The following is a 14,462-nucleotide window of genomic DNA, read 5'->3' as shown; positions in this document are numbered from 1 at the left end:
CAGGTTTCTTTCAGCCTAATTGGATTTGCAAGCTATTTTGCTAATATGAATAAAGGCTCTAACTGGGCAATGCAGTACAAAATTCAGATACCAGAAGATGTGTGCACACAACAGAAAGTGTCGTTGCCTGGGTTTAGGTAGCTCAGGTGAGATCTTGCAACATTTTCCCAGGTCAGGTGGGAACATTGTTAATTTCTATGACTAAATCTAGAATTCCTCTCTGTCAATTTGGAAGCCACATAATGGCCTTCAGCAAAGCATTTTGTAATGCACACTATGAAATGTGGGTAAGCACGGGAGCTCAGTGGACACAATGCTGAGGAAATGAGTCTTCAGATGGAGCAATCAGAGATCACTGAAGAAATTTTCATTTATATGCCTGTGTACGAGCCCCATATGTAAAGTTGTTTTCTTATTGTTGTATGCTAAGGAGATTTCAATAATAATCCAAAAAAATGTCTGAGTAAATTATCTCACTATTCTGTATAAAATCGCAGAGATGATCTAAAAATTATATAGAGGGCTATAAAATGAAGTCCAACAGCAAAGATACCAAGAGACACATCATTACACATTTTAAAAAATTTCCGTCTCTTCTTGCCTAATATCCTGAATATTGACAGGGTATTATTTAGGGACTGACAGTGGAATTATTCAACACATTGTAATCCTGTGTCTCTTTTGGTACCCTTGCCATTGTTCTCTATTTTTAACTAGTGTCTGCTTTTGGGACCATCTGTCAGATGCATTTGTCATCCCCCTATAGAAATCTTGAAATATCAAGGATATAGTAGCTGATCTCAGGGACAATAGCAGGCTGGAAATTGCTCCCTTGACAATTAACTCTGCTCCATGTCTGGTTGTATTCCCTTTTACAGACTAACAACTTCAAGGTGGCAGTAGACCATTATCAGAGTTGAAATATCCACAGCGGCCTGGGTGTTTCATTTTATGATATACTGATTTCAGTGCATGGTGCATTTCAATTACGTTCTGGCTAGAATTTGTAAAAGAACTTAGCTCCCATTTAGGGACCAAAATAAGTGGCCAGATTTTGAGCCTGTTGAATGCTGAGTTCTGTTGAAAATTTGACCGTAAGTGTCACAATGGGAGGTGATGGATGTTCAGCACTTCAAAATCTGCTCATTGTTTAGTTGTTTAAGAGTGAGCTGAGCTCTGCTGAAAATCTGGCCTGGATTGTGGGTGCTGAGCAGTTGAAAATTTGACACATGATCTACATGGTATATCACCAGAAAGTATCTATTATGTCTTGAACAGCCTCTCATAGAGATCATTCAAAATATTTGTCAGGTTAATGAATAGGAGGACGGAGAGTGGGCATTTAGCGTGTCTTTGAAGAATTGTGAGTCACTGTTGTCCAAAATTTACTGTATATTCTAGTATTTGCCAACTGGTAGTTCATCTGATTGTCTTTAGTGGACATTCACATCTCCATGAAAACTCCCATCCATCTCTCAAATTGCAGGACAATGCCAACTTCACTATTTTTACGCACAGATCTGTATTCTAATTACCGTGTATTATTCCGAAACAATATATCTGCTTATGGTGCTTCTCTCTAGCTGGTCATTCGTTAGTGCTGTTGAGTAGTAGCGAATCCTCTCTTTCAAACATTCTTAATGGTTTCCATGTTGCTCATTCATTTAGCAGGCATTGCTAAAACTTCCTCAGGATGCACAGCGTACATACATTTGTACAGCTTTGAGAAGTGTTTTAAGTTTTTTAAGAAGTGAATTCTATAATTTGAAGTCTAAAAGTAGGTTAAATGATCATGACTTTGGGCACCTGAGATATTATGCAGCCCATCTTACAAGTTGTTGCACATGGATTTATGTCCATTGCATCCAGCATTGGAACATGCAGCTAACCTCAATCTCACTTCGGTGCTTTTCTCTGTTGGTTTCAGTTTATTTTATTATTTTTTATTTTTATTTATTTATTCAAAGAGCAGAAAGAGAAAGTTTCTAGGATTACATTGAAATATACTGTACATTCTGCCACTTTTAGAAAAGTTATGGATTCACAGAGGAAGAAAAAAAACATGCATGCAGTGTTAGCCTGTTAGTCTAGAATCACGGACACTAGTCTCTTCAATTCGTGCCTTGCGATAAAAAGAGTGTGATAGATTTGCCCGTGATCCCATCCCTGTGCAACTGCGTCCATTGTGCAAACCATTGCTGATTCCCACGTTGTTTAATACTTTGTCTCACACAGCAATTAATAGCCCACTCTGAGTGGTGGTAATGTCCTTGTCCGTCTGCATTTAACCTCCCAGGTGACGGTAGAACAGATCACGGAGGAGCATAGGAAAACGAGGGGGCAAGGTTAAAGAATAGTACTTTGTGCTGGGTGCGTTGTATGCGTGCTAATACTTTTAAGTAGAGATTGAGATAGTGGAAGAAGAAATGGTCAGACCAGCAGTTCTCAAACTGTGGTCCACAGAACCATTGCTGAGAGTGAGAGGAGAGCTGGCAGTTCACATGATTCTGATCTACATCCTTGTTATCAGCTGCTTTATTCCAAAAAAAGGGAGCCGGGGTACCTGTCCTGGGGAAGGATCTAAGCTAGGAGGTGCTGCTGCAAGAGAAGAGGAAACACACAGAAGAGGGGAGCAGGTGTCAGAGAAGCCGGTTCAGAGGACATAGAGGAGTAGATAAGAGAGGGAGATAGAATGAAGAGCCAGTCTGGTTAACTCTTTTTCTGGAAAGGACAAAACACTCCTTGCACTGGATTCTTAACAATACACAAGCACTTTTCTAATGTTAATGTGCCATGCCCCAAGTGCTGCAGTTGTCACAGGGATCTTGTGGGATATGTGTGGGAGGTGAGGTGTCCTGCACCACGACACATGGGAGGAGAGGAGGCTCGTGTGACTGCAAATGGGAAACAGGGTGTCCACACGACAGTCTGAGACCTGCTCCTTGCAGTGCACTCGTTGAAGAACTCCTGGAGTTGCAAGTATGGGAGGGTAGGGGAAGGAAAGTGGGTTTTGAGGAGCCAAAGGGATGCTTGGCACAGTGGAAGCGGGATGTCATTCCAGGCATAGGGTTCAGCTTGAAAAAAGCATGAATGGGAGAGTGGGAGGAGAAGATGAAGGGAGCCAAAGGATGGGTTGAAGAGCAGGAAGAGGGGAACTGAGAGAGTATCTGGGCCGCTGTGATGAAGTGGGAATATTTTACAATATTTTTGAGAGGCCAGTTTGTGCCTCAGTTTCCCCTATGTGCCTTGGGTGCAAGGGGACTGTTTGATCTCCCCGCAGGCTGAGACCCATAGGTGTGGGTATTGCCTAGCTGTCTGAGCCTTAGTTTCCATATCAGTGAAACATCTGAGAAGACAATGGCAAATCCAATCCCCAGCACACTGACACCTAGCAACCAACGATCCAGAGGGATATGGATTTCCCCGCTGCTCCTTAGGGAAGCTGAACAGCAATCCCCCAACTCCAGGCCAAAAGACTGGAGGTATGTGAGGTGTGGGGTAAGAGCTGGCTGCTGGAAGGAGTCAGGGCTCATGCTTGGAGTTTGACAAAGGAGATCAGACAGAGACACAGACAAAGCTTGAACCCAAGGGTTCATAGAATCATAGAATCATAGAATATCAGGGTTGGAAGGGACCCCAGAAGGTCATCTAGTCCAACCCCCTGCTCGAAGCAGGACCAATTCCCAGTTAAATCATCCCAGCCAGGGCTTTGTCAAGCCTGACCTTAAAAACCTCTAAGGAAGGAGATTCTACCGCCTCCCTAGGTAACGCATTCCAGTGTTTCACCACCCTCTTAGTGAAAAAGTTTTTCCTAATATCCAATCTAAACCTCCCCCATTGCAACTTGAGACCATTACTCCTTGTTCTGTCATCTGCTACCATTGAGAACAGTCTAGAGCCATCCTCTTTGGAATCCCCTTTCAGGTAGTTGAAAGCAGCTATCAAATCCCCCCTCATTCTTCTCTACACTACTGTTCACTACAGCTTGGCTGAGCTCTGGGCTAACCAGAATGGACTCTGCTTTAACCTTCAGTTCCCTGTGTTACCCTAGGCACTTCCTATGCTGTGTTCCAGTTAATAAATAAATGCTGCTCTTTTGACAATGCTGCGTGAGTGTCACTGCAAATGCTTGGTGAGGTGCATCAACCCCTGAAGAGTGGACAAGTCTCCATCAGGGGTCTGTCTCAGTTGGACTTGCTGAACGGCGCTCATGGTGCGAGTGAAGCAGGAGTGCTGCAAGCCTAGAGGTCCAGTCAAAGGAGGCAGTGAAGCTTACCCAGGAGGAAAAGCAAGACCCCCAGTGGGTCTGGCACACTGCAGGAGTTCCTCCTGGAGACCATTCCAAAGTTGGGGCCATAGCACCAGTCCTGTGGATTCCTTTAAAAGTGAGAGCAGGGCAGTTGATCTGTATGTGGAAAGAGACCGGGAGGCAGGAGAAGGGGGAGTGACATGTCAGAGCGGCAAGCAGGGAGAGAATACTGCATTGACTGAAAGCGGACGAGATGGGAGAGGAGGTTACAATGATCTTGGTAAGAAAGGACCATGGTGTGATCCAGTTTTGGCAGTCGGCAAGCAGGAGGGGGAAGATAAAAAACATGGAGAAAGGACGAGATTTGTCAGGAGCCTGGGTGTGAGGGGAGGCCAGAGAGAACCCTGGGGCTGAGTATTAAAAGGAGAAGCACAAAAGGGAAGCTCAAGAAGGCATGGCGGGGAGACAACGTTCTCCCTCTGCAATAGATAGCAAGAGCCATTGTATTTGTGAGAGTATGTTAAGAGAACATCCTCAGTATCTCTCTTAAAAGATGCTTTTGAGCAGGGCATTTCCTAGCTGCTAATTCAGGTGGGGCAGGGTAGCTTCAAGTGTGTAGGGACGTGGGTTTTACAGCCCTGGAGCCTGAAGCTGTTTGTCCACAGAATGGGCAATAGCAAAGCAGACTTCCCCGGATTACCCCCTCTTTGTGCTTCCCCACGGAGTCGTTCAGGCACCAAGTCCACTCAATCCTTGCCGAGTCTGCCACAAAGAGAGCCAATTGCGCGGATCCTTTGCGTGATACGGACGCACTGGTCTGGGCGGAGGTCACGTCATTTCACACAGGCCTTTGATTAGGTTTTTGTTATCAACTTTGTTTATGTTGCAAACGACAAATGAAATGGCTGACCTAGGGGTGTGAGTATTCCATTACCAAACCCTGGAGACATCCAGAAATTGAATGGTACTTTAGGCAAAAAGCTTACTTAATTTTTGAACATTATTTTTTTCTGTTGCTATCGGGCAAATACACTGAATCTGTGGGTTGTTCGTTGGTTGGTTGGTTGGTTTTTTATGTACAATATGGCAGTTTTGTTTATTGCCAGTAAGAGGGGCTTATCAGAAGTGACGTAGTATCATACATTTCTTAATATACTACACAAAGCTCCCAGGTAAGTGAGGCAGGCATTGGTAATTATGTATTCAAAAGAAAGGAGCCTGCAAACTATCAGGAAAAAATGCCAAATGCTGTGATTCTCTGTGTAGTGTTGCTTCCACATTCTTCATGGCTCCACCCCTTCTCTAGATTTCAGAAACATCCATCATATCTGTTTCTCCCCCCTCTCCCCTCATTGCATGGGGCAGGGGTACAAGCTCCAGGGAAACCTAGAGAAATGGGCTGGGGGTGGGAGTGAGAGACCACGGCACTGCAAAACGGAAAGACTGGGTGGAAGGACTTAGAGAACCTCCACCTTCAGCATAAAAAACCAGGTTGATGTTGCTCAGAAATAGCCTTCATGCCACTTGCATCCTCTTTCCTGGAAAGGAGTCCCACTGGATGCTGGGAGGCTGTGGAAGATAATGATAGTGAGATAGAGGACACAGAGAGAGAGTCCAGAGAAACTACACAATTGTGGGGGCAAGTGTTGCCCTGCTTTGTGTGGTATGTGACAGGGGGCTTCGGTCTAGGTTTGTTGACAGCCTGTCTTGTCTATCCCTTGACTCACAGTAGGACCTAGTCACTGTCTTTAGCCGGAAAATACAGAGCCATGAGGGATCTCTCAATACCTATCTGGTCTTGTTTTACATTTAAAAAACCTCCAAGCTGTTCAGCTCTGGGATGGCCCAGGAGTCTAGGGCAAGCTGTTGAGCAAGGGGTCTGAGACTTCAGGCTGGCAGGGCCAGGGGGTGCTGTGAAAACACCACATTTGGACCCCTGAGGAAGGCAGCACCTTCTAACCCATCCCTCTCCAAGGCCCACAGTCAAGCCAACCCTTCCTTCTGGGTATGGTTTCCTCAAGCGCTCATCAGTGGTGCATCTGCAGTAAGTCAGCCAGTGCGGGGGCCGAAGAAGCCTGAGAGAGGAGTGTTGCACTCCTTTCCTCAGGCAGAGAGTAAATGGAGATGATCCAAGAAGTGAATCACCCACACGTATGCCAGAAAAGAGCATGATTGTACTGGGGCAGGCAGCAAGGCAAAGTCTGCCGGCACGACTCCATTAAACTGGAAGTCAGTCAAAAAGCTGCAGAAATGGCTGTGTAAAAATCTTTCTCTTTGGTCGGGTCCCAGAATAGTTATGGAACCCGTCCCCCTCTCTCCTGCAATGCCATTTTATGGACGCTTTTCAGAGGAGGCGGGTACGTGAAGAGAAAGCGATTTGCTTGAAAAAACTTGAAAAACTTGTGAATATTGCTCATTCTCAACATATTTAATGTGACAGGAAAACATTTAGGAGCTGGTGAGTGGGCTCTTGCAATATATGCTAATTGTGACTTGACCGAGTGATGGAATGTGCGCACACTATCACTTCCAAGCTGAGTTTACACAATTCCCTTCCATAAACTATGGGGCCAATGTTAATATTTAGGCACTCTTTCATAGCTGAAGCTCTTGGAATTTGTTCTTCTTGTCCCACAAACTGTGGAAACATTTGTATGCAACATTTTTGACCAATAATTGTGTCCATATTATTCTGCCAGGATGCATCAGTGTAAGGTACTAAGCATGGAATTCAGATGGCTATATTTTATCTAATCAATATTGAAATGAGGTTATTTCTTTGTAATACAGTAGTACCTAGGGAGGACACCAATGAGATGTGCTAGGCATTGTACAAACACATTAGGGAGACCCTGCCTCGATGAATTTACAGTCTAAACAGACAAGACAGACCAAGGATTGGGAGAAAAGTATTCTCCTCCTCCACATTTTGCAGAAGGGTAACAGGGGCATGCAAAAATTAAGTCATTTGCCCAAGCCAAGGACACACGAAGTCTGTGGCAGAACTGAGAATGGAATCCAGAGTCTCTGAGTCCAGTCCCTTGGCCTGATGACTTTACTTCCCACAGGAAGTAGATCTTTTTTGCTACAGTGTATTCTTTGAAGAGCCAGGCTTCCAAATTGAACATTGTGGGTCAGTAAACTGATGACTAGAACAGAGTACATTGTGAGGAAAAACTTACCATGAATATTTATTAGTTTTCAAATGGGAATGTCAGTTCAATCCATTCAGGTTTTATTTCCTCAACCATTTGAGTGGTCAAGCTTTACATACTCATGTAAAGCTAATTATGAGCTTGAATATTCTAAGTACTGCATTTGGGATGGTAATTCTTCTGTGCATGTTAGTTAGTGATGTTATCCAATCAGGGAACAAAAAAAAAAAATCCCATGTTCTAGGTTACTAACCAGTTGGGAACAATTTTTGTAATGTGAATATTAGATGTTTTCAATTAACTGTTAACCAGATATTCAGATAGTGGAAAAATTGCAAAAAAATTTCATGAACAAGTTGGAATAACAGATTGTGACCGGAGGCCCAGGGGAGCCGACTGCGGTCACTCAATTAGGGTGAACTGCAAAGAATGGGGCAGACAATCCTCAAAGCTGGTGGATATTCCAAAACTTAGATTTACCAAGCCAACACAAAACAGCTTCTATAATATCTCACTGGTTACCCAGAAGACAACAACACAGTTCCCTTAAAGTAACCCAGCTGTAGGCCTCCATCCAGACGCCCAAGTCAAATATGATAAGGATTACTGAAAATCGTATTCATCATATAAAAAAGTTCTGCCAGTCCCAAAGGATCAGACACATTACCTCCAGGTTAATGAATATTCCAGATCTTACCCAAATACACGCTTACAGCCAATTCTTATTAACTAAACTAAAATTTATTAAAAAAGAAAAGAGAGAGAGAATTGGTTAAAAGATCAGTATACATACAGACATGAGTACAATTCTTGAGATTCAGATTCATAGCAGAGATGGTGAGCTTTGTAGCTGCAAAGAGTTCTTATAGAATTAGTCCATAGGTTATAGTCCAATGTTTATATCCAGGCTGGTCCAGTGAGAACTGGGATCTCAGTCCTTATGGCTTAGGCTTCCCCTGCATGAAGCGTCAAGCAGATCTGAGATAAAAAGGATTGGGACCCAAACATCTTTATACAGTTTCAGGCCTTCTTGTGACAGCTCAGAGTCCTTCGGCGAACAAGAGGCACTCATGGGGACTTTGAAGTGGACCCATTTCCTGAGCATCACCAGTAATTATCCACACAGATTAACATAAGGCAATTGCCTGTTTTTCCACCATTCGCAGATGATTTGCTATACCTTTCAAAGAGAGATGAATACAGGGTTATCTTATGTTTACAGTTCATTTAAATGTTAAGATGTCCTTTTGATCTCTGAATTAACAGAATACAGCATAGACAGGGACTGATTATATTGTTGACCTCTGCTAATATATATGTAAAAACACAAACATTATCTCCCCGTATGTCTTTAAGGGTTGTTGAATTTGAGTCATTTATCCTGCCGGACGCTTAACTCTTTCTGGCCATGTGTCATATTTCAGGAATATGTCATGAACAGGAAAGAAGGGTGAAATCTGACAAATAATTGAGGGAATATTATTTACTTGGTTCTAGATATGGCACAACACTGACTTCTCAGTAGCATACAGTATCACGGGGTCTGTTCAGAAAATACTCACTCTGCTGTTTCCTGACTTATCAGCGGGCTCTTTTAAAAAAAATAAAATAAATAATCACAACCCCAAACTGCCTCATGACTGTTTTGGGGAATAAGTGTTGAGTGTGTCTCGTGGTGTCACATATTATTGATTGATTATCCAGTATTCAGACAACTACTTCAATATTTTCACAAATTTTAGCGTAAATATTTGTCTATGTCAAAAGTTCCTGTCATCCATTCCAGGGAGCAAATGCATTTGCAACTGGAATCGGTTCTGAATGATTTATTAACCAGAAAAAATGGACTGAATTTGTAATGAAAATTATTCAAAATAAATAGTTCAAGAAGCTCTGCTTATCAAGCACATCCTGGTCTTCAAATAGACTTCTCGTTGAAAGCATCTGTTTGCCATCAGCAGAGTTAAGCGTGTGTGTATGATTGTGCTCATTTCATAAATCACCATTTAGATGCAAGTTTTGGGACAATAACACAAATGTAACTAATTGCACTGGGTTCAGTGAGTCTAATAAAAGACTTTTTGAGCCCCAAAAGTGAATTCTGGATCCATTTATTTTAATCCTTTTCCATTCTCTGTGTACTGAACAGAGATTTTTTTTCTCCATCTCACATACAGTTTACAGCTTCTTGCAATGATTCATAAAAGCCACATGACTTTCATGACCTTCATATAAGCCCATATAATAAAAAGGAATACACATTTCCTATGTGCTGGTTAAGGCTTCTTTTTTGAAATGCGTGTGTCCCTAGAGATGATTTAAATGTTAAATTCCCCATCATAGCGGATGTAATATTGCTTCTTGTAAACATTTTAAACAAGCCACCCCAGAGGTCTGCTCTTCAGAGGAAGTGGAGAAAAGCCCATAATGCACCTGGTCTGTTGTGGAGGGTTTGCACATAGGTGGAGACAGAAGGAATTCCTTCCTGTTTTCTGCAGCAACTAGTGCATCTCTTGCTTGTTTTGATCGAGCCCAAGTTTTCTGAACTTAAGGACACACTGTAAGATCCATCTCTCTTTTCTCAAGCTTCTGCCTGGGAGATGAGGGGCAGAGAGGTGGGGAGGCTGACTTTCAGTTCATTTGGTTGGACGTGCCCATTTTTTCTTTTATACCTCCGTCCCTAAGAATTGTATGTGGTGGTCATAACTGTGCATGTGCCCTGAAACTTCTGCAATATCAAAAGATAAAGGTGGGATTTTCAAAAGTGGTCAGCCCTCGCCTAACTCTGCTCCCATTGCAGTCAATGGGAGTTGTACTATAGACTTCAAAGGGAGCAGAGTTAGATTGCTGCTGTGCACTTGTGAAAATACTGTAGTTCACTGGACACTGAATTTGTAGCCAGATGGAGGAAACAAGAGGCTTTTGATTTGCTGAGGTCCTGTCCTATCACCGTTCAGCAGGGAGTGTCATGGCAAATGCCATAAAACCTCAGAGTTATGAACACCAGAGTTACTAACTGATCAGTCAACCACACAGCTCATTTGGAACTGGAAGTACGGAATCCATCAGCAGAGATGACCAAAAAAAAAAAAAAAGAAAAAGAAAAAGCAAATACAGTACAGTGTTAATGTAAACTACTAAAAACGTAAAGGGAAAGTTTAAAAAAAAAGATTAGACAAGGTAAAGAAACTTTCTGTGCTTGTTGCATTTAAATTAAGATGGTTGAAAACAGCATTTTTCTTCTGCATAGTAAATTTCAAAGCTGTACCAAGTCAATGTTCATTTGTAAACTTTTGAAAGAACAACCATAGCGTTTTGCTCAGAGTTATGAACATTTCAGAGTTACAAACAACCTCTATTCCCAAGGTGTTCATATCTCTGAGGTTGTACTGTGTTTGAAACATATTTTTATGAATACAGGGAGGTGACAGGGGTTACCTAGAGTGTATTCTGTTATCGTCTCTTTAATTATCTGTATGTTCTTGAATTGCAGACACTACCACAGTAAATCTGGCCATGGTGTAATGGATACCTGGTATGACAACCCTGTGCCTAGTTATTCCCCCAATAACAGAATCATGACCAAGGAGCACAGGAAAAGCTTCCAGACTGGTGAGTATTTTATATGTTCTTTGCATTTTGATACTCTGTCGTATGGGCCTTTGGAAAGGTCGGACTCACTGCTAACCCACCTCTTCGTGGCTGGGAATAGTGTAGGTATTTCTCTGCTTGCTACCGGCATCCCACACAACGGAGTCATAAAAGTCCTCCCCCATACAATTCAAAGAGCTTGGGCTTGGATCAACGCTCATATTTTTAGTGTTGATTTAGAAGCTGAATTAAAGGCTTGGCATCCATAATCTATAACTGATCTTATTAATGTCCTCAGGGCCGGCTCCAGGCACCAGCATTCCAAGCAGGTGCTTGGGGCGGCATTGAGAATAGGGCGGCAGTCCGTGTCCCATGGCGGTAATTCGGCAGCGACTGCTTGGGGCGGCAATATTGGTAGAGCTGCCCCTGAATGTCCTATACAGCACCAGCAATGTGTTCTTATCTGCACCCCATTTGTTCCCAGCAATACTTTTAAACAAATGCACCCTACCTTTACATTTAGTCATGATATTATCTAGATGAGCCTTCTAAGTTAGTTTATCAAACGTAACGCCTAAGAAAGTAAAATTTTGAACTACCTGTATTTTTTCTGCATAAAGGTTCCATTCTTCCCCAATCATCTTTCTTGTGAAGATTTGTTTTAGCCAGTGAGAACTTAAATCCCCAAGTGTCTCCCCATTCTGAAATCACCCTGAGCACTTCCTGGGTTCTCTCCACAACTCTGTTAAGTCTTCTGTGTTCGGCCTGTATAGCACAGTCAACCGCAAATAGAGCAATACCTATTCCTGCTCGTATACTCTCTGGGAGATTATTAATCATAATGTAAAACAGGGCGGGGCTGATAACACTCGCCTGTGGAGTGCCATTAGTAAGTTTATATATAAGGTTAACATTCTGTCACAGATACTTTTCATAAAAATCAGGGACAGATCATGGGCAATAAACAAAAAGTCACAGAATCCCGTGACCTGTTGCTGACTTTTACTAAAAATACCCTGGAGGAGGACTGATTCAAACCCAGCTGCTGCTTTGGCGGCCCGGGGACTGAGGCTCCAGCAGTCAGGCTGCCCACCAGCGGCTCCATCATTTCCGGGGCTGACAGCTGCTCCAACCCTGCCCCGGAAGAAGTCCCGGAGATCCCAGAAAGTCACAGAATCCGTGACCTCCGTGACACAATCGTACCTTTATTTATAAATATTCAATGTATTGCAATTGCCAGATTCTATCACATAAGAAATCTCTTATGCACCAGAACATTCTTCCTTTTATTCCAATTGTGGCTAGTTTATACAGCAAGTGTTCCCTCCATGGCATGTCATATGCTTTTTCAGCGTCCAGAAAGACAGCTGCCATAAACCCTCTGTTCCTTGTGGTTTTTTGTATCTCTGTTTCTAATCTTACAATATGATCAACTGTGCACCTACCTTTCCTGAAACCCTTTGCACCGTTTACAATTTCAAGAATGCTACGAATCTCTCATTTATCACTTTCCATAATTTTGTCCACACTTGCTTCCATTCTGCCAGTAGTATTCCTTTTCTCCATGTATTATTATATAATTTCAATAAAACTCTGAAACTCCCTTCTGCTAAGTGTTTAAGCATTGCATTACTTATGCTATCTTGACCTGGAGCTGTATTTTTACTTTTGTCTATAGATTTTTTGAGTTCCTGGATGCTGAAATTTTCATTCAGTTTATCATCTTTATGTTCTGTCCAGCCATGTAAGAGCTCACCATTTTCTTCAGCAAACATTCTTTTCCCCTCCACATTTGCAGGAGACAATGCTGCCCGCTTGTTTTTTTTGTTTGCAATGTCACCTGAAAGTGAGAACAGGCGTTCTCAGGGCACTGTTGTAGCCAGAGTCGCAAGATATTTGTGTGCCAGATGTGCATGCTTCAACCACCATTCCAGGGGACATGCGTCCATGTTGATGACAGGTTCTGCTCGATAACCATCCAAAGCAGTGCAGACTGACACATGTTCATTTTCATTATCTGAGTCAGATGCCACCAGCAGAAGGTTGATTTTCTTTTTTGGTGGTTCAGGTTCTGTAGTTTCCACATCAGAGTGTTGCTTTTTTAAGACTTCTGAAAGCATGCTCCACACCTCCTCCCTCTCAGATTTTGCAAGACATTTCAGATTTTTAAATCTTGGGTCAAGTGCTGTAGTTATCTTTAGAAATCTCACATTGGTACCTTCTTTGCGTTTTGTGAATTCTGCAGTGAAAGTGTTCTTAAAATGAACAACATGTGCAGGATCATCATCGGAGACTGCTATAACATGAAATATATGACAGAATGTGGGTAAAACAGAGCAGGAGACATGCAATTCTCCTCCAAGGAGTTCAGTCACAAATTTAATTAACACATTATTTTTTTAACAAGCGTCATCAGCATGGAAGCATGTCCTCTGGAATGATGGCTGAAGCCTGAAGGGGCATACGAATGATTAGCATATCTGGCACGTAAATACCTTGCAATGCGGGCTACAAAAGTGCCATGCAAATGCCTGTTCTCACTTTCTGGTGATGTAAATAAGAAGAGGGCAGCATTATCTCCTGTAAATGTAAACAAACTTGTTTGTCTTAGCGATTGGCTGAACAAGAAGTAGGACTGAGCGGACTTGTAGCCTCTGAAGTTTTAAATTGTTTTTTTTATCGAGTGCAGTTATGTAACAAAAAAAAAATCTACATTTGTAAGTTGCACTTTCAGGACAAAGAGATTGCACTACAGTACTTGTATGAGATGAACTGAAAAATACTATTTCTTCAGTTCATCATTTTTGACAGTGCAAATATTTGTAATCAAAATATACACTTTGATTTCGATTACAACACAGAATGCAAGGTATATATGAAAATGTAGAAAAACATCCAAAAAAATCCCTAAATTTCAATTGGTAGTCTCTTGTTTAACAGTGCAATTAAAACTGCGATTAATCACGATTCATTTTTTTAATCTCGATTATTATTTTTTTTAGTTAATCACGTGAGATAACTGCGATTAATCGCCAGCACTAATCATTTACTATAAAACCAGGTATACATTTGTTTTTACTCCGTATCCCATTCATTCTTTTAACTTGTTTCTCTCTCTGAAACCTCAGAATCTTTGTTCAATTTTCCACAATGCATTCTCCAACTCTCTTACATGGCCTTTTTAATAATTCTTTGTGCCACTGCTTTATACCTGTTATAACTCATTAAGTTCTTGCTATTTATTGTATTTTTGCTTGTTTGTATGCCTTATTTCATTCTATAATTGCTGCTTTACAATCTTCATGCCACCAGGGACCTGGATTTCCGAGTTTGTGGCAATTAGATGTCTTATGTATAGCTAGGTTGGCTGCTGCAACAACTCCCTTTATTATATTATCATGAAATTCCTCTAGATTATCACTTATTCAATGGTACTTAGAAACTCTGCACACTTACTCTTAGAGAGT

At 42.0% G+C, this 14,462-nt stretch overlaps 1 protein-coding gene across 3 annotated transcripts in view; it reads left to right on the top strand.

Moving 5' to 3' along the window:
* Positions 1–14,462, top strand: part of NECAB2 (N-terminal EF-hand calcium binding protein 2) — a 371,797-nt gene that overhangs the window by 306,019 nt on the left and 51,316 nt on the right. For all 3 annotated transcript variants that reach the window (XM_074968570.1, XM_074968571.1, XM_074968568.1), the window contains one exon: positions 10,898–11,016. In XM_074968570.1, the coding sequence (XP_074824671.1) occupies positions 10,898–11,016 (119 nt within the window). The remainder of the gene's footprint in view (positions 1–10,897; positions 11,017–14,462) is intronic.

The sequence above is a fragment of the Natator depressus genome, chromosome 12 (genome assembly GCF_965152275.1).
Source record: "Natator depressus isolate rNatDep1 chromosome 12, rNatDep2.hap1, whole genome shotgun sequence".
Taxonomy (NCBI): domain Eukaryota; kingdom Metazoa; phylum Chordata; order Testudines; family Cheloniidae; genus Natator; species Natator depressus.
Note: the sequence above shows the minus strand (reverse complement) of the source record. Positions and strands in the feature narration are given on the sequence as shown.